This window comes from Anolis sagrei, chromosome 6, assembly GCF_037176765.1.
Source record: "Anolis sagrei isolate rAnoSag1 chromosome 6, rAnoSag1.mat, whole genome shotgun sequence".
In the NCBI taxonomy this organism is placed as follows: Eukaryota; Metazoa; Chordata; class Lepidosauria; order Squamata; family Dactyloidae; genus Anolis; species Anolis sagrei.
The window spans coordinates 38,349,765-38,370,790 of record NC_090026.1 but is presented as its reverse complement, the minus strand read 5'-3'; the positions used below and the strand labels follow the sequence as shown (position 1 = coordinate 38,370,790).

Here is a 21,026-nt window from a genome sequence, read left to right as displayed (position 1 = left end):
GCTGTTCTTCTCCTTTATTTGTTCCACCCAACTTCCAATTTTGCCTAATTTCTTCTTTTTCAACTTATTTTCCATCACATTTTTTAGGTTTTTAGGAAATTTCCCCTCCGTTATATCTGGCATTATTTTAGAATTTCCTTTGATTAGGTATTTCTTATATTTGTTCCATATTATTAGTATAGCTTTTAATGGTACATTTCCCATTTGATTAATTTCCTTTTTTGAGTGTTCCTTAAAAATATATTTTTGAATCTCACTTCTATAGCTTTAGTATTTATTTCCATCCAGTTTGTGCCAGATTTGTTTAGCATCCCTTCTACTGCATGTCTCAATTAGTTTGCTTCATAATAACTTTTAATTTTGGGTAGTCCTAATCCTCCTTTTTTGTGGTTTTTACCCGTAGCATTTATTTATTTATTTACTATATTTATATACCACCTCTCTTAGCCCGCAGGCGACTCAGGGCGGTTTACAGTCAACATCAAAGACATAAAATATGATTAAAACAGTTAATTTAAATATAAAACCAAATAAAACAATCATTTATTTATTCTATAGGCAGTCTGAGCACAATTTCTCTGTCAAGAGGGGCCTAGGAGGGGGCATTTTGCCCTGGGATACCCTCATTGGCTGGGAGCTCTAGGACAATGCCCAATCCAGCAATAACTCTTCCTGCGTGTCTTTGTTTCGATTGCTAAATATATGTTAGACAAACATAAAGAATGTGTCAACACATGTGAAGCTGACTCTAGAGCTCAGACGCCCCCAAACTTAAAATGAAGCCTTGATTGACAGCTCTGCTGGTGGCCTTAAATCAGTCTACTTCTTATTTACCCCCATAGTGTCCTCCACAGCCTACCAAGGTCGTAGGCAGCTAATCTTGTCTTAAAGAGGTTGTCTCAGGAGATTTCCGGGCTCTTCGGGAACATCCTTGCTATTTTTGAGTCAGAGCTTAGTGTTTTATTCATACCCTCTAACCAGCTGCTCTGCCCTTCCTGATTCCATGAAACACTAGAAAATTGCATGAAATAAGAGTTTTCTTCTAACCCTCAATCTATCCCTCCTGAGTATAATTAGATGAGCAAGCAAAGCCTTCTTCCTACCTGTCTGCAATGTTCTTTTTCACTCAACAATGTGCCATTCATCTCACTGCTGACAGGCATGAAGTTGGTGGTATCAGCTTTTGCAAACTAAGGACTTTATCACACCAGTGTATAGTCTCATGGCAATCACATTGTATAAGCAAATGCAAACATACCATTATTGGAACAATCACTTTCATATCTTGCTGTAGTTTTGCTATGCTGGCCTTTGGTGATGCGACTTCTGACAATCCGTTTTCCACACAAACTTGCTACCTACCCTTATTTGTGCAGCTTCAGCATTCTTACAAAACTATGCAATATTTGGACTGCTACGGAATGAAACAATCATACAATAAATGGTGACAGAACAGCTGTAATATTGGATTTATTGATTTTTTTCTCCTTTCAATCAAAAGAGACACTCTAATGCAACTAAGGGATGGACACGGTACTGTGCATCAGAGGCTGGAAAGCCAGCCTGCAGACCTTTTTGCAGCTATTGGTTTAGAAAGTATCTCTTTGGGTTAGGAGACCGCCTTTTTTCCTGGACTTGAGATCTCCATTTTGGAATCTCCCCTGCCCCCTTCAGTTTTAGAGAAAAGGCCAGTCAGAGAGCTCTGAAAAAATCATTGTAAGTATAATTGAGTAAAGGAAAGTATTGAATTATTGAGCAATTGAGTTAAATGAGTGATAGATAGATAGATAGATAGGTAGGTAGATAGGTATTGAGCTATAGAGAAGCATATTGAGATTTTGAGCTATTTAGTATAAAGGACTATCGAGATAGTTATTGAGGGCTATTGAAATAGTTATTGAACACTGTTTGCTTCATCTCCAAAACTAACCTTGGGCTGGAATAGGGAAGGCCTACGCTTTCTAAAAGATAGTAGCTCAGGGTTGGGGTAAAAAGATCTCAGGATTTTTTCTACCATTTGGAGGAAGGCAACTCAGTGACTAGAGGAAAAAGGAAAGAAAGAACATCGCTATGGTTTCACTAATTGACTGTTTTGTTTGTAACTTTGACAAGCTGTGCCAAGTCTGCAAGGACTTTGAGAAATAAATATTCTGTTTTGGTGTTCAAAACCTGTAGTAGCCTCAGTTGCTGGGAATCTCAAGTTTCTAAAGAAAGACCCCCGCTGTCTGCTCAGACAAAGAGTGAAGCACATCTTAGTCTTATTTTTATAGGATTTGGGTGTGACGGCACAGTTCAACACCTCTTTAGAGGAGCACAGTTTTTCCATCTCTGTCTTGGGACCATTTAACACTTTACAGTTACTGCTCTCTAACTTTAACTGCCATGGTTTCATCCTATGGGATTCTGTAGAGCTCTATGGATGAAAATTCTAAATATTTCTCCCTAAATAGTACACTTTGAGATTCTTCAAGGGGCAACTGTGGCCATTCAAGTGGAATCATAGTGCTGTAACTGTGTAATATGAAAGAACACTTAGGGAGCAATGGCTAACATTTCAGGATCAGTTTGCACACAATGCTTCCTGTGCAGTTCTGAGCAGCCCCTGGGCATGCAGTCACATGGAGAAAAATGGTATGTGTGTGTGCAAAGAATACTTTTCTGTTTGTGGAACATAGCAAATATATAATGACTGTGACCAATCTGGCACCTTTTCCAGCTGCTTCAGTCACAAGAATTGTCCTTGGCGATATCACCATGATCAGAGGATACAAATTCCACACATAATACTATTATTATTATTATTTTTGCAGAGAACCAGCTCATGTTTTATTGCTGTCCTAGTCCAAAATTAAATCACATCCTCATTCCTCCTAAAACAAGGGGAAGAGGATATAGTTGGAGAAAGGATGAGCAGTGGTCACTCAGACATCCTGTCTCAAGTCATGGAATTCGGATGGAGAGTATGCAAATAATTTCTGCATAGTTTTCTGAGCAATCGTATACTTGGATCCCTCGGACAGCTCTTGGCAGCTACCATTGTTTTAGGCCGGACCCGGAGCTTGGAAATATTACTTATTAAAAATAAGTTTCCAAGTTAGTCTTCATCAGGGTGGCACTTTCAAAGCTTTTTCTTTGTTTCTTTCTGAAAAACATTTGTTATTAAACAACTGGAGTGTACAAATAGAGCCAAAAGCATAAACACAAGTGTATGATTAAAAAACAAGTAAACCATAACAGTCCTTGGAGCAGAGAGAACATCAATCTATGTGAAATAATAAAGTTTTGACAACAAGAGAAGTCACAGTTCATTTCTTTCAGACTCTGAAAAGAGATTCGATATTGCATCTTTCCATAGATTTGTGTTGATATAAAGGGGAAATATTTACATCCACAGCAATGGCTTATGTATATATATCTCTGCGCACCTTCATGTTATCCTGTCAATTTATGGCAACACTATAAAATTCATAGACAAGGGATTCTCAGAGATGAGTTTGCCATTTCCTTCCTCTGAAATAGAGCCCACGGCAGGTGGCATTTATAGGCATTCTCCCATCTAAGTACTAACCAAGGCAGATCATACTTATCTTCTAAATATGATCATGCCCTTCAAACAGAGAAGGTTGAGAGAAGACATGATAGCCATGTTTAAATATTTGAAAGGATGTCATATTGAGGAGGGGCCAAGATTGATTTCTATTGCTTTAGTGCAGTAGTTCCCAATCTTTTTTTGACCAGGCACCACTTTGATCAGGGACCACTCTCCAACATTAGTACCAAAAGGGTTGCGAATCAGTTTTTGGCCAACTTTAGATTCAGTTTGGTTATTTGGGGTGCTGCTTCAGAAAATTGCATTGGATAGACCACATCAGCTCTAGTTTCTGATACAGAACATATGCCACCGAGTAGTCGCCATCTGCTCGCTCACAGAAAACCAAATTTAATAATCTAGAGCTGATGTGGTCTATCCAATGCAATTTTCTGGATCATCATCCCAAATAGCTTCAGGAACAGGCCTAAAAACAAAGACACCAAGGCACCCCTGCTTCCAGGTTCCACATGGAATGGCTCCGCTCAAGGGGAGTGGGGAGGAGGAGAAGCAGCAGTTAGGAGGCTTGTTTTCGCATCTTTCGTGAGTGGTCAGTCTCTCCCCTCCCAACATCCAACATCTCTGTTACCTCGGCACTATAAGACGGTTTTGCAAGACCAGTTGCTCTTGTTGCAACTATGTAACTGTGAGGCCGCTGACCATATTTTAGTTATTGGGGACGACTGGTGGTCCATCGACCAAAGGTCGGGAACCACTGCTTTAGGGGCTAGGATACAGAGCAATGGAGTCAAGCTGCAGGAAGAGAGATTCCACCTAAACATTAGGAAGAACTTCCTAATGGTTAGAGCTATTCAACAATGGAATGGGGTGGACTCTCCTATTTGGAATTTTTAAACAGAGACTGGATAGCCACCTCTCAGGAGTGCTTTGATTGTGTATTTCTGCACGGCAAGGGGTTGGACCAGCTGGGCCTTGTGATCTTTTCCAACTCTGATTCTAACTCTTTTAGGGAGTGATGGGAGTTGTAATCAAACAAGACCCAAGCATTCAAGGCTCTGTTATACATTTCTTGTAGGAGAAAGGGAAGGAATAGGATAGCGTGCACTGGGGTAAGATATGAGTCATGACACCCACGCTGAACCTTCCAATTAATCTTTCTTAGTAAAGATCCCCTGGGTGGCTAATCAGATTGCAAGCACTCAGACCAAAACAGGATTGATCATTCTGGAGAGGAGATTACCTACCCATGTGCCACTTGCATCTGTCCATATTCACCTCCATCTATAGCTGTCTCAGCAACATGTGCCCCGTGCTTCATTCTGACAGAGTTGCATCAATTCTTGAACAGATTGTATTGCCCTGGGTTTGAGATCCAAGTTCATTCCCCAGCCCTCTCCACCGTGAAACCTGTTGGATAATCATGGTCCAGTCATTCTGTAGGTCCTCCAGACGAAAACCGAGACACAAGTGGACAAGTGCAGTCAAAATGACCAATGTTATTGATGAGGAAAATACATAAACTATGAGACGTTTGCTTTTGCCCGAGTCTACAAGGAAGGGCTAGATTTCATTTTCCTCTCCATCTTCTGCTGGTGTAATCTACATCGGCAATTTGGGTTGTTGTAGGTTTATTCGGGCTATATGGCCCTGTTCTAGAGGCATTCTCTCCTGACGTTTCGCCTGCATCTATGGCAAGCATCCTCAGAGGTAGTGAGGTCTGTTGGAACTAGGAAAATGGGTTTATATATCTGTGGAATGATCAGGGTGGGACGAAGAACTCTTGTTTGCTGGAACTAGGTGTGAATGTTTCAACTGACCTCTTTGATTAGCATTTGATGGCCTGGCAGTGCCTGAGGCAATCTTTTGTTGAGAGGTGATTAGAAGTTCCTGATTGTTTCCTCTCTGTTGTTTTGCTGTTGTAATTTTAGAGTTTTTAAATTTGAACTCAGTTTGTAGCAATTGAAGTAAGATGAGGATAAAGGGAGAAAATTGGATGAAAAGGAGAAAACAGGGTCATTTTAAAAGCAGCCAAGAAAATGGGATGACAGAGAATTAATTGGACTGTCCCTGCCAAATCAGGACATTTGAAGGATATGATTCTGTCTTCACTTGATCTACATCATAGAGGGTTTATGTCAGCGGTCCTCAAACTAAGGCCCGGGGGCCAGATATGGCCCCCCAAGGTCATTTACCCAGCCCTCGCTCAGGGTCAACCTAAGTCTGAAATGACTTGAAAGCACACAACAACAACAACAACAACAACAACAACAACAATCTTATCTCATTAGCCAAAAGCAGGCTCACACTTCCCATTGAAATACTAATAAGTTTATATTTGTTAAAATTGTTCTCCATTTTAATTATTGTATTGTTTTCAAGTGTTATTTGCACTACAAATAAGATATGTGCAGTGTGCATAGGAATTCATTCAGTTTTTTTCAATTTTTCAATTTATATTCCGGCCCTCCAACATTTTGAGGGACTGTGACCTGGCCCTCTATTTAAAAAGTTTGAGGACCCCTGGTTTATATGGATAAATTGGGTATGAGGAGGAGAGTCATGTATCCTGATCTCACTGGGAAAAGGGGGGAATATCTATGTAGTCAGTCACAATAAATACATACAGACACATATACAAACATTTTGCTATCTTGATAGAGTGTATGCCTCATAGGTTGCACCCTATGCAGAATCAATAGCAGTTCGGGAATACATTAACTTTTATGATGCAAAGGTCCCATCTACGTTGCCAATTTTTGAATGCAGATTAACGGCATTGAACTGGATTATATGGCAGTGCAGACTCATATAATCCAGCAGTTAATCTGCTTTCTGAAATTGGATTCTATGGCAGTGTAGATAAGGCCTTAGTTATGAAATTCTGGGATTTGTGGTTTTATGGGAAGTTATACTTCTCTTATCAGAGACTTTTGGTGCCACAACAAACGACAAATTCCAAGGTTCCTTGGGATGGAGCCATGGTAGTTAAGAGTGGTGTCAAACTTCTATAATTCTGCAGTGTTGGATGGTCTTCTAGATCATTCTTGTAGTAGATGAGGCTTTACAGATCTCAGGATCTGGCCAAACTAACGGTTATAGTTGTATCTTCAGCACACTTCCACATTTACTACTGTCCTGTTATTCTCCACCCTCTTTGGCAAGAGCACCATTCCTTTCAGTGAAGACCTCATCCATTATTAAATCTTAAGTGTAAATTATTCAGGGCTTACTCAAAATCATTTTAGCCTGCCTAGAATTCCATGTCTGTTGGGGGTTGGCAGAAAGCTGTGTACTGTGTAGGCTGTCTGGACATTAAAGAAAATTATTGAAGTCTGCCGAAAATAATAACATGGGAGAGATTACAGAGGTTTGCCTAAATACATTCTAGTTACCGAGTGGCGTGCCTCGTGTAAAAGTCTGCCCAGGCTTTGCTTATTTCGTTGCAGTGGGGTGGTTCAAAACAACTCCCTAAAGGAGTTCCATGTGCCAAGTTTGGTTCAATTCCATCATTGGTGGACTTTAGAATGTTCTCTGATTGTAGGTGAACTACAAATCCCAGGAGCTACAACACCCAAATGACAAAATCAACACCCGCCAACTCCACCAGTATTCAGATTTGGGCGTATTGGGTATTTGTGCCAAATTTGGTCCAGTGAATGAAAATACATCCTGCATATGATTCATAACAGTAGCAAAATTACAGTTATGAAGTAGCAACAAAAATAGTTATGGTTGGGGTTTACCACAACATGTGCAACTGTGTTAAAGGGGTCATAACATTAGGAAGGATGAGAACCACTGCACTTTGCAATTGGAAATTGAATGTGTATCTTATTCAGTCCAATCCATTATACTTTCATAGTGTGCATCTACATTGTAGAATTAATTCAGTTTGACCCCATTTGAACTGCCATGGCTGAGTTCTAGAAGCTAGAGTGGGGGTTGTAGTCTTGCAAGGTCTTTTACCTTTTCTGCCAAAGAATGCTGGCGCCTCGTCAAACCATAAAAGGTTTTCCCCTGACATTAAGTCAAGTTGTGTCTGATTCTGGGTGGTGGTGCTCATCTCCATTTCTAAGCCGAAGAGTTGGCGTTGTCTGTAGACACCTCCAAGGTCATGTGGCCGGCATGACTGCATGGAGCACCGTTACCTTGGTACCTATCGATCCACTCACGACTAGACTTAATGTCAGGGGAAACCTTTAACTTTACCTTAATTTTAGACAAAAATGTGTAATTCAAACATGATTTGATATTCAAATGTAGGGCTCCATTAGCAATAAAAAACTCTAAAAGTAAAGGTTGTCCCCTGACATTAAGTCCAGTCGTGTCCGACTCTTGGGGTTGGTGCTCATCTCCATTTCTAAGCTGAAGAGTCGCTGTTGTCCTTAGACACTTCCAAGGTCATGTGGCTGGCATGACTGCATCACCTTCCCACCAGAGCAGTACCTATTTATCTACTCACATTTGCATGTTTTCGAACTGCTAGGTTGGCAGAAGCTGGGGCTGACAGCGGAAGCTCACACTGCTCCCCAGATTCGAACCTCAATCAACAAGCTTAGCAGCTCAGCGGTTTAATCCTCTGCACCACTGAGGGCTCCCAAACTATGAGGGTTGAATGAAAAGTAATGCCTCCACCTTCATAACTCCTCAACAGATGGCAGAACTGGGTATGTGACAGGTAGTGGCTTGTTCAGTAGACTCTCCTCTACATTTCCATTTTGGCGGGAAGCCTTAGCATTGTTGTTAAAGTGCAAAGTATTGAACCTTGCGCAGACGGTCAGTCAATGCGACTTAAGCAACATGTAGTCATTGAATTCATAACAGAAGGTGTCATCCCAAAGGAGATTTATCAGGGAATGCAAGCTGTTTATGGTGATTGTGTTGATGTGAGTACTGTGTGTCACTGGGTGAGTAAGTTTAAAGATGTTGAGGTGGGAACATCTGACTTGCGTGACAAACAAAGAGTTGAACGTCCTGTGGCAGCAACCACGGGGTTTCACAAGCAAAAGGTTGACAGATTGATTCAGGACGATAGTTGTATCACTCAGAGAGAAATTTCAAGCAAGTTAAAGAGCTATATGGCCATGTTCTAAAGGCATTTTTTCCTGATGTTTCGCCTTCACTTCACTTTCACTTAGGCGATCCCTCATTTTCTGAGGAGGATTGTCTTCCAGTATTCTTGTGGGTTCATATGTGGCTGTGGAGCCCTATTCTTGCCCTGCATCTTCTTCTGCAATGAGGGCATTGGTTTCCAGGTGAGAGGCGTGCCTTCCTCTTGGTACACTTCTCCCTTTCGCCCTCCATTTGTGCCTCTTCAAATTCTGCAGCACTGCTGGTCACAGCTGATCTCCAGCTGGAGCGCTCAAGGGCCAGGGCTTCCCAGTTCTCAGTGTCTATGCCAGAGTTTTTAAGGTTGGCTTTGAGCCCATCTTTAAATCTCTTTTCCTGCCCACCAACATTCCATTTTCCGTTCTTGAGTTCAGAGTAGAGCAACTGCTTTGGGAGACGGTGGTAGGGCATCCAGACAACGTGGCCGGTCCAGCAGAGTTGATGGCGGAGGACCATCACTTCAATGCTGGTGGTCTTTGCTTCTTCCAGCATGTTGACATTTGTCCACTTGTCCTCCCAAGAGATTTGCAGGATTTTCCGGAGGCAGCGCTGATGGAATCGTTCCAGGAGTTGCATGTGACATCTGTAGATAGTCCACGTCTCACAGGCATATAGCAGGGTTGGGAGGACAATAGCTCTATAAACAAGCACCTTGGTATCCCTACGGATGTCCCGGTCCTTAAACACTGTCTGCTTCATTCGGAAATTAGCATTTGTTTCGCCTGCCAGAGAATCAAATGCTAATCAAGGTGATCAGTTGAAACATTCACACCTAGCTCCAACAGACAAGAGTCCTTTGTCCCACCCTGGTCATTCCACAGATATATAAACCCTTTTTCCTAGTTCCAACAAACCTCACTACCTCTGAGGATGCTTGCCATAGATGAAGGCAAAACGTCAGGAAAAAATGCCTTTAGAACACGGCCATATAGCCCGAAAAAACCTACAACAACCCAGTACTAAGGATTATTTCTGTGTTTGGTTTTATTAAAATATTCCCATCCAAACCCAAGTCACAAAGGTAGAGGCAATACTTTTCATTCAACCCTTGTATATCTCCCGGTATACTATAGCAGTTTTTTTTTTTTTGTCGTGTCAGGAGCAACTTGAGAAACTGCAAGTTGCATCTGGTGTGAGAGAATTGGCCGTCTGCAAGGACGTTGCCCAGGGGACGCCCGGATGATTTGATGTTTTTATCATCCTTGTGGGAGGCTTCTCTCATGTCCCCGCATGGGGAGCTGGAGCTGACAGAGGGAGCTCATCCGCCTCTCCCCGGATTCGAACCTGCGACCTGTCGTTCTTCAGTCCTGCCGGCACAGGGGTTTAACCCACTGCACCCACCGGGGGCTCCTTTTCTATAGCATTTGTTTTGTCGTGTCAGGAGCGACTTGAGAAACTGCAAGTCGCTTCTGGTGTGAGAGAATTGGCCGTCTGAAACTACGTTGCCCAGGGGACACCCGGATGATTTGATGTTTCTATCATCCTTGTGGGAGGTTTCTCTCATGTCCCCGCATGGGGAGCTGGAGCTGACAGAGGGAGCTCATCCGGCTCTCCCCGGATTCGAACCCATCGACCTGTCGGTCTTCAGTCCTGCCGGCACAGGGGTTTAACCTACTGCGCCATCGGGGGCTCCTTTTCTACAGTATTTGTTTTGTCGTGTCAGGAGCGACTTGAGAAACTGCAAGTTGCTTCTGGTGTCAGAGCATTGGCCATCTGCAAGGACGTTGCCCAGGGGACACCCGGATGATTTGATGTTTCTGTCATCCTTGTGGGAGGCTTCTCTCATGTCCCCGCATGGGGAGCTGGAGCTGACAGAGGGAGCTCATCCGCCTCTCCCCGGATTCGAATCTGCGACCTGTCGGTCTTCAGTCCTGCCGGCACAGGGGTTTAACCCACTGCGCCACCAGGGGCTCCTTTTCTATATCAGTGAACCATGGCAATTCTGGTGGTGTCAACTTGCATTAATTCTGCCTGGTAGATACAGCCTTAATTTCCCTGTAAGATCAAGATAAATGAAAATGTGTCTCAAAAATACACACACGGTGCTTTGTAATGTATAGAAATCCTAATCCCTCACCATTCAAGTGGTCATTATTTTGAATGTATCTCCATATGGGTTTTTAAAAAGTGCTCAGCCCACATGTACCCACCCTCCCATTCAGAAATACTGCATAAAGATGGAGCTGGGCTGGACCATTGTGCAACATAGCAACAGGGGGAGGCGAATGTTTCTCCCCTTCCCCAACAATTCCAATAAGCTTAGCTTTTACATCTTCCAGCTCTCAAATTGTGCCTTTTTTGCAATGCACAGGTAAGGCATTGAAATGTGCTTAGCATTCCCCCATCCTTCTTTCAGGCACTCCCCTTTTTTGCAGGTGAAAGTGGATTCTTCCCCAGCAGGTGGACAGCAGACTCTATAAGTAAGGGTGGGTGGGGGCAAGCAGAGGCTGCATTGAGAAGGAAAAAAAAGCACAGGGCAGGAGGAGAGTGTGGGTTGCTCAGGCTGGAAGCCACAGGCGTTTTAGAGCTTCGCTTGCTTTGCAATTGTTTGTTTGTTTTTGCATAGGCAGGGTGGGGAGGACTTAAGGGTAACAGAGGAGGGTGCCTTCCCAGGAGATAAATGTTCCCCACTGAGGTAGAGGAGCTCCTGGGCTCTCAGGGAATGGAATTCTGGACCAGCCCTGCCTCCTATGATGAAGTCAATGGGAATACAGCACTGGAGGACAACACAGACTTGATTTCCCAGGAGCTGGAGGAGGGTAAGAAGGGGTTGCGGGTTTGCAAAGAAAGGGGAGATGGGGTTGGAAAGGTAGGACGGATTTAAATGTCCTCCTTGTCCTTGTTTTTTTCTCTGACCTTCTCGTGCCCAGATCTCACTCTTTCCTGGGATGCTTTCCTTCCACCCTGATATTATATAATGTAATACAATATAATACTAATAATTTTTTTTGGTCAGGAGCAACTTGAGAAATTGCAGCTCGCTTTTGGTGTGAGATGATTGGCCATCTGCAAGGACGTTGCCTAGGGGACGCCCGGATTATTTGATGATTTTATCATCGTATTGTCGAAAACTTTCATGTCCGGAATCACTGGGTTGTTGTAGGTTGTTTCGGGCTATATGGCCATGGTCTAGAGGCATTCTCTCCTGATGTTTCGCCTGCATCTATGGCAAGCATCCTCAGAGGTAGTGAGGTCTGTTGGAACTAGGAAAAATGGTTTATATATGTGTGGAATGATTAGGGTGGGACAGAGGACTCTTATCTGCTGGAGCTAGGTGTGAATGTTTCAACTGACCATCTTGATTAGCATATAATGGCCTGACAGTGCCTGGAGCAAACTTTTGTTGAGAGGTGATTAGATGTCCTTGTTTGTTTCCTCTCTGTTGTTGTGCTGTTGTAATTTTAGAGTTTTTTAATACTGGTAGGCAGATTTTGTTCATTTTCACGGTTTCCTCCTTTCTGTTCCTCCTTTTTCCTAGTTCCTTGCTTGCCATAGATGCAGGCGAAACGTCAGGAGAGAATGCCTCTAGACCATGGCCATATAGCCCAAAAAAACCCCCTACAACAACCCAGTTTTTATCATCCTTGTGGGAGGCTTCTCTCATGTCTACGTATGAGGAGCTGGAGCTGACAGAGGGAGCTCATCCGCCTCTCCCTGGATTCGAACCTGCGACCTTTTGGTCTTCAGTCCTGCCGGCACAGAGGTTTAACCCACTGTGCCACCGGGGGCTCCGATTACTACTACTAATAATGACATTATAATTATATGTTTTATATTATTATATGTAATATTACTAATAATATTGCAGTAGAATGGTATAGTACAATATAGTAATATATAATACTGATATTGCACTATGCGAAAGGTCGCAGGTTCGATTCCGGGGAGCAGCATGAGCTTCCGCTGTCAACTTCTGCCAACCTAGCAGTTCAAAAACATGCAAATGTGAGATCAATAGGTACCGCTCCGGTGGGAAGGTAACGGCGCTCCATGCAGTCATGCCAGCCACGTGACCTTGGAGGTGTCTATGGACAATACCTGCTCTTCGGCTTAGAAATGGAGATGAACATCACACCCCAGAGTGGGACACGACTGGACTTAATATCAAGGGAAAACCTTTAACTTTACCTATGTATATTTATTATATTATATTATATTATATTATATTATATTATATTGGGAACCCCTGGTGGTGCAGTGGGTTAAACCGCTGAGCTGCTAAACTTGTTGACCAAAAGGCCACAAGTTCGAACCCAGGGAGTGGTGTGAGCTTCCACTGTCAGCCCCAGCTTCTGCCAACCTAGCAGTTCGAAAACATGCAATTGTGAGTAGATCAATAGATACTGCTCCGGTGGGAAGGTAACGGTGCTCCATACAGTCATGCCGGCCACATGACCTTGGAGGTGTCTATGGACAACGCCTGCTCTTCGTCTTAGAAATGGAGATGAGCACCACACCCCAGAGTCGGACATGACTGGAATTAATGTCAGGGGAAAACCTTTACGTTTAATATTACCAATAATATTAAAATATAATGGTATAGTACAATATAGTAATATATAATATTGATATTGTATTATGCTAATATAATATATTATATGTATATATATCTTGTAAGCCGCTCTGAGTGGCATATAAATGTTGTAAATAAATAAATTGCTGCAAAAGATTGGGGTTTCCTCTTTAAAACAGTCTCTCTTGTGGCTTGGTGTAGAGCTCTGCAGTTATCCAACCTTTCAAACCTTTCCACGCCCAATACCCTTGGAAATAATTGGGCTGCAACTCTAGCCACAGTACTGGGGATGATGAGAAGTGGGTAGCTGAACAATTCTGAAGATGACTTCAATTTGGGGAAAGGTTACTTTGATCTTGCTGCTTTGCATGCTTTGAGTGCACTGGAGACAGGTGTGTGTCCTGGGTTGCTGATGTTTATTATCTTTCTTCTAGAAGGCTGTTGAGAAGTCTGTCTGATCTGTTTTCCTCTTGCATTCGTCTCTTGGCTCCAGCATTTACCTGTTATACAGATCTGTAAAGATAATAATAATAACAATAATAATCTTTGTTTATACCTCGCAACCATGTCCCCAAAGGGGACTTGGGATAGCTAACATGAGGCCAAGCCCAAAATTACAGTACAGCAAAATAAAATACAATAAACAAAAATACCAAAAAGAAATACATGAAATAACAAAATAAAATAAACAGTTTCAAAATAACATAAGATCTGCTTTCTCCGTCATTTTTATCTATTGTCTAGGAGCCCCTGGTGGTACAATGGGTTAAACCCTTGTGCCGGCAGGACTGAAGGCCGACAGGTTGGAGGTTCGAATGTGGGGAGAGCATGGATGAGCTCCTTCTGTCAGCTCCAGCGTCCCATGCAGGGATACCAGAAAAGCCTCCCACAAGGATGGCAAAACTTCAAAACATCCGGGGGTGCCCTTGGCAACATCCTTGCAGATGACCAATTATCTCACACCGGAAACGACTTGCAGTTTCTCAAGTCGCTCCTGACATGAAAAAAAAATCAAATTGTCTGCTTTCCTTCTCTTGGTTAGGAATGTTTCGTAAAGGTTAGAGATGGTTTTTAAAACAATTCATTTGGAAGCCGTATAAAAACTGGATCTTTTTATATGGCTTCCAACCTGATAGTTTTAGCCATTTGTTTCTGGTGACCTTGAAAGGTTCTGGAAAACACTAAAATCCTTACAATTAACTGTTTCTTTGGGGTTGTCTATATGAGTAAAAACGTATTTGCCTTCTAATCTCGTGCTGGCATAACATATAGTATTTTCCGTATTTGATTATCATTCAGTTCTTTTACACATCTGAGAGATTAAATCTGAATGAAAAAGATCCACATGCAATGAGTTTATTTAGGACATTGAATGTTTATGTCTATATATACACTGGAATCTGTCCTGAGTCCTCTCGGGAAGGTAGGGCAGAATACAAATGAAGTGTTACTATATTATTATTTGATGCATAACAAGATTAGTACACAGCAAACAAGATCACTATGCTGGCTTTTGTATTTGATCACACGTTGGACACTTCCCAAGTGTCTAGGACTGTGTGATGTATCAGCAAATAATGCATGCAGATCTGAGTAGGGTAGCCTTTTGCAGCTGATAGATAGTAACTTTGTCAGCACCAATTGTTTTTAAGTGCAGGCCAAGATCTTTATGCACTGCACCCAGTATGCCGATCACCACTGGGACCACCTTTACTGGCTTGTGCCAGAGTCTTTGCAGTTTTATATTTCAATCCTCATATTGTGTAAACTTGTCCAGTTGCTTCTTGTCAATCTTAGTATTATTATTAAGTAATAAACTTTAGCGACAGGTAGGTCACTTATAAGAGATCCAGGAATACAGCTGAGCTTAACCTGTCCCATAGCCTATGGAGGATGAGATTGACAGGATGGAGGATGAGGTCACTGAAGGCAAAGCCAAGAGATGCCCACAAACCAGCGGTGTCTAGACTCCTGCCCAACCCTTTATTTTGCAAAGCTTCAGCGTACCTTCTATCCCTCACTTTTTGGAGATTCGGTGGGTAGTGTCCCATCTCCCTAAACAATCAGACCACCCCTACTACAGAGAGGTTTTAGATAAGAGACTATATACCGTGTTCCCTCTGCAAAGAGCATTATGTTAATTCTCTAAATTGGAAAACAATCAAGGTATGCACATGCTTGAAATGAGAAATATTGTATTTTATGCTAAACACTATAAGACTTCTGATGATCAGTATCAGCCTTGCTCCTATTTGAAATCCTCCAGATAGACTACATCTCTCATCATTAGCCATCATTGCTTTGGAAGACTGATCTATACTATCCCTGGACTGCTTTACATTTTATGGGTTTTTAAACCAATGAGGGTACAATCCTGTGTTTGAAAAAAAAAAAGTGTATTGTGCAGGTTTGTTTGTCAGCCTGCAGTTTTCTAATGAGCATATAATTTGCTCATATCTGTGGTTTCAATATCAATGAATTAACCATCTAACACTTGAAAATACCCTCCCCCCAAATCCAAAATGCAAATCTTGCTTTTGCCCTTTTATATAAAGGACGCAATTTTACTACACTGTTGTATATAATAGGACTTGAGGATCCATAGAGTTTGGTATCCACAGGGATCCTGGAACCAAACCCCAGTGGATACAAAGATCTTTTGTTGTTGTTTGTTGTTGCGCGATTGGTGGGGACGAGGGATAGGGCTTTCTTGGTGGTGGCCCCTCGACTCTGGAACTCTCTCCCTAAGGACATCAGGCAGGCCCTGTCCCTAGCAATCTTTAGGAGGAGCTTGAAAACGTGGTTGTTCCAGTGTGCCTTCCCAGAATAAGGAAACTTTTAGCATTATGTCCCAATGCACTTTATCAGAGATCTAGGATATCTGCATGCCCATCCCCCTCCAAACACCCCACCTGGCCACACCCCACACTTTTTAACTTTAATTATTACATTTGGCCCTGCCATTGATTTTAGTTGCATCATTGTGTGTTGTTAATGTCATTGCTTTGTTTTTTTTTGAGTTATTTTGCTGTTGTTGTTATTGTTTTTACTATTGTATTTGGGCTCGGCCTCTTGTAAGCCACACCGAGTCCTTCGGGAGATGGTAGCGGGGTACAAATAAAGGTTTATTATTATTATTATTATTATTATTATTTATTCGTTCAGTCGCTTCCGACTCTTTGTGACCTCATGGACCAGTCCACACCACAGCTCCCGGTCAGCCGTCACCACCCCCAGCTCCTTCAAGGTCAGTCTAGTCACTTCAAGGATGCCAACCATCCATCTTGCCCTTGGTCGGCCTCTCTTCCTTTTTCCTTCCATTTTCTCCAGCATAATTGTCTTCTTTAAGCTTTCCTTTCTTCTCATGATGTGGCCAAAGTACTTCATCTTTGCCTCCAATGAGCAGTCAGGCTTTATTTCCTGAAGTATGGACTGGTTGGATCTTCTCACTGTCCAAGGCACTCTCAGAACTTTCCTCCAGCACCACAATTCAAAAGCATCTATATTCTTTTGCTCAGTCTTCCCTGTGGTCCAGCTCTCACATCTGTAGGTGACTATGGGGATTCCCATTGCTTTAACTATGCGGATCTTCGTTGCCAGTGTGATGTCTCTACTATTCACTACACTAAATAGTCTTTTTTCCTTGTTTAGTGCGAAATTTGTAAAATGACTTTGCATGCAGCGTGAAGCTGAAAGGTCATAAGGTTGAATTCACATATCACTGTTATTATGAATGGGTTATGCTTTATCCTGGATTTTCCTATCAGGCTTAGTTCAGTGTATGAGGCATTTTCCCAAACAGTTTCCACACAACAACCTTGTGATTTAGGTCAGGTTGCGAGAGAGAATGCCAGGCCCAAGGACACCCTGGGAGCTTCATGGCTGAAAGGGGCCTGGATGAGTCTCTAACTTATATATTAGACTGGCTTTCATAAGATTTCACCTCTGATTATTTTCATATAAACATACAACAGTCTCCACCAAAAAAAACCTTGTGGTTGAAGTTACAGGGAGGTTCTCCTTGTGACGTGAAACACCAACGTAACATTATGGTTTGATGATGCTGTTGCCACAAAATGGTCAGCATGATGGTGTGATCTTGCTTCTTGACTATTTGTTCCCTGGACAAACTGAACTAGGGTAGATTTGTCCCGATTAAAGAAGTATTATACAATAAAGTCAGACTTCTAAAAAGTGTGCAAACCCCAGACAGCATAGGATAGGATAGTGTTACAAATTAGTCCACAAAATTGAATAAACCCATGGAGTTTTTACCATCAGTGTGTCTATATATTACTAATGATAACCAGTTGTGGTCAAAAAGAGAGAACAGACTTTAAAAAATAAATAAATCTCACCTTGGTCACCTAGGAGCCAACTCTTATTCACTATAAATCATAGTTTAATGTCTGTGTTGAAACAGAATAATTTGTCTAAAGATTATTATCGGTCAGATAGGTATTATAATACCATTTTGAACAGCAACGACTCAGTTCCAAATATATGGGCCCTTACCCTTCAGCCCCTCAGGTCTTTATAACCTCTAGTAAGTTGTATTAATTTGATTACATGATGACAGTAACATTGATTGTTTTGTTTTTGTGTAAAATGGCTTATTTGTTTCCATAGACCTGTGAAAAAAGAAGAGATTTTTTTAAAACCACCTTTAAGGAAAGTTTAAACCAGGCATGGGCAAACTTTGGCCCTCCTGGTGTTTTGGACTTCATCTCCCACAATTCCTAACAGCCTACTGGGTGTAAGCAGAGGCGGCCCTAGTAATTTTCAACTGTAAGCAAACAGTATTTTGGCACCTCCCCCCCGCCCCCTCCAACCAATCACTGATATATATTTTCTGTTCATCGTGGGAGTTCTGTGTGCCATATTTGGTTCAATTCCATCATTGGTGGAGTTCAGAATGCTCTTTGATTGTAGGTGAACTATACATCCCAGTAACTACAACTCGCATATGTCAAGATCTATTTCCCCCCAAGAGCGCCCCAAGAGCGTCCCTGGGCAAAATCAACTATACTGCAAATGCTTACTTTGCGTAATGGGTTGAGCCGCCCTTGGGTGTAAGGAATTGTGGGAGTTCAAGTCCAAAACACCTGGAGGGCCAAAGTTTACCCATGCCTGATTTAAACAAACTTTTTAAGGTTTCAACCAATGACCTCTTTCGTATAGCACATGTAGTCCTTCTGATAGTGTCAAACTGTATCATCGGTGGTCCTTTGCCATTATTTGCTATGCTGTCTAGGTGTGATAGACACTGTCGTCCCAACTTTTAGAGACCCACATGTCCTGAATCCTATGTTTTCTGAAGTATAAATTATTCAAAGTTCTCGTTCATACAATAGTGCTGGATCATAATCCACAAATGTCTAGTTTGCATCAGATTTCCATGAAAATACCTAAATAATATGGTTCAAATATGGTGCTAATCCCAGGCATAATGGAGAAAAGTGACTGTACATCCATCACATCAGGTAGCTTGAAAAACATTGAATTGGAAGAGCTGTTAATGTTTACGTTGGTACACAGGCAGTTCTGTGCTGAGTGGCTTGTTTTCATCTTCTTCCTTTAGGGTTCTGTGTCTGAGAAGGTTTATTGAGTAAGTTCGGGGTTTGGCTGTAAAAGGGGGAGAAAGGTTTCCCCAACTATCTCTTGTTTGGTATATAGCTAGCAGGCTCTTAGTTTAATGCTTACAGACAATTGTCATCTTCCTAAAATATCTGCAGAGTTATATAATGACAGGCAGGAAGATGTCGACATGGAAATTGGTTTCCTTTTTGGCAGACTTTTGGCAGCTATGTTTTCTTTCACATTTTGGGATCTGCCATAATTTTCTTCCAGGTTGTTGATACTGTGGTTTGGTTTGGAGACCAATTTTTTCTCTGGCCTTTTGTAACCCTCTGCAAATCCTAAGCAAATATATGCTTAGCTTGCACAGGTTGTAATGTAATAGTGTCTTTGGTACGAGTTAATGTGTTATGTATAATCATCATCATCATCATCATTATCATCATTATTTATATTCTGCCCTATCTCCCCAGGGGGGAGATTTCTCCTATAGAGGATTTATAGAAGTATAGAAGATTTCTTCTTGAGGTATAACTTAGATTTATCCATTTTATGGTATCATAAAACCCATAGGAGACCCAGCATGGTTTTGACTATGACCCTGGAGGCCATGGTTCAGATCTTTACTCGGTCATGGAAACACATTGAGTGACCTTGAGCAAATCATACCCTCTCCTCACTCTCAGAGAAAAGCAATGGCAAATTCCCTCTGAACAAAACTTGCTAAGATAACCCAATATGGGATAACCCTGGGTCACTATGAATTGAAAACTGCTTAGAGGTAAACACCAACAATACAGTCCAAATTTTTTTTCAGGATCTATATTTGCACTGCGTCTACGAAGAGCTTCACTATCCAATTCAATTGACTTCAGGCTGTGTGTGTGTTCTGAAAAAACCTCCTACCACAATGTTATTCATTACATATGCTCCCTTTTCAAGCAACGGAAGTGCTTGACCATTGCCTTAATATAGTAGCTTCTTCCAATAGCCTTGTAAGAGTAGGTCATTATTAGTCTCAGTTTACAGACAGCACTCTTAAGGCTGGTTTATAAGCACATTATCCAGTTAGCAAGTTGATCCACTTGTAAGTGTGCAAGACCATTCTTTCCATGGAGCAAATTAAACAATGTCCCTTTTATTGCCTCCACAATAGTATTACCTCCGATCTGCCATGGGCAAATGATAACTAAACATATGTCATTTGGAGGTGCTGGTGGGTGGGGGATGGGGACTTTATCTTGGGGGAAGGTCACTCGGTTTTCTTTTGTTTCTTATGCAAGTTGATGAAGTGATAGAACTGGCTGAGTCAGGTTGCTATTGGATTTTAGTCGGCTCAATTCTGGGCCAAATGGAAATGTGTCAGACTGAGTTGCTGAGAGGATAGTAGCTATCTACCCAACTTGATGTAAGTCTTTAAATTACTTCATGTAATTTAAGGAATTACATGACCACTAATAAGGATAAATGGTAGAGCAACAACCATTTTATGTTAAACCGTGCTTTGAAAACTTCCTAAACTACTTCAAGTTTACTTTAGGTAGTGCACCTTATTGCACTATTGCAAAATATGGTTTTGGCTGGAATGGTTATAAAGTTGAGGTTGAAAAGAGCCAATTTCATAGAATTATACAATCATGAGAGCTGGAAGAGACCACAAGGCCACTCAGTACAACTCCCTACCATGCAGGAATATACAATCAAACCACATTTCATCATTCTCCATTTTTTTGTCTTCCTCACTTTCAAAATATTCACTGATTCACAAATCATGAGTGTTTTTTCTCTTTAATAATAATAATAATAATAATAATAATAATGTAATTCTGTTCCATCCTAGAGGCATATATAAAGCGGCTTATTACTTAAAGCCCAATTTGTAAATAGCTTAAGTAAGTCAGTTCACTACATTGGCAGATTCAGTTGCTGAAAAACTTTTATTCGAGAGCTAACTGGGAATGTGTACTTGATGTGTAGTTTCATACTAACTGGGAATGTGTACTTCATGTGTATTTTCTGGGATTTGTTGTTTGGGGAGGAATATTGAGAATTCCAGCTGGATACCAAATACCAGTCCCCAGGATTGTAGCCATGGCAGTTGAAAATGGAAGCATTGTACTGTAGCTGCATAGTATGGAACCAGGTTTATCAAGGGGCTTGATCAAGATGAAAGAAAGGGGTAGCTGGAAGAATATATACACAATCTGTTAAAAAGGTTTGTTCCACTGTTGACATTGCAGTATTATTTGCATATACATTTATTGCATGGATTGTTTA

General features: G+C 41.7%; 1 protein-coding gene across 2 annotated transcripts in view; it reads left to right on the top strand.

The window, feature by feature from the left end:
- The first annotated feature begins 11,072 nt into the window (after positions 1-11,072).
- The window catches only part of LOC132778229 (trafficking kinesin-binding protein 1-like), a 44,569-nt gene continuing 34,615 nt past the window's right edge, over positions 11,073-21,026 (top strand). The window contains exon 1 of one of the 2 annotated variants that reach the window (XM_060780991.2): positions 11,073-11,418. In XM_060780991.2, coding sequence (XP_060636974.2) covers positions 11,280-11,418 — 139 coding nt within the window. In that variant the 5' untranslated portion in view covers positions 11,073-11,279. The remainder of the gene's footprint in view (positions 11,419-21,026) is intronic. The other variant, XM_060780993.2, reaches the window with a different exon arrangement.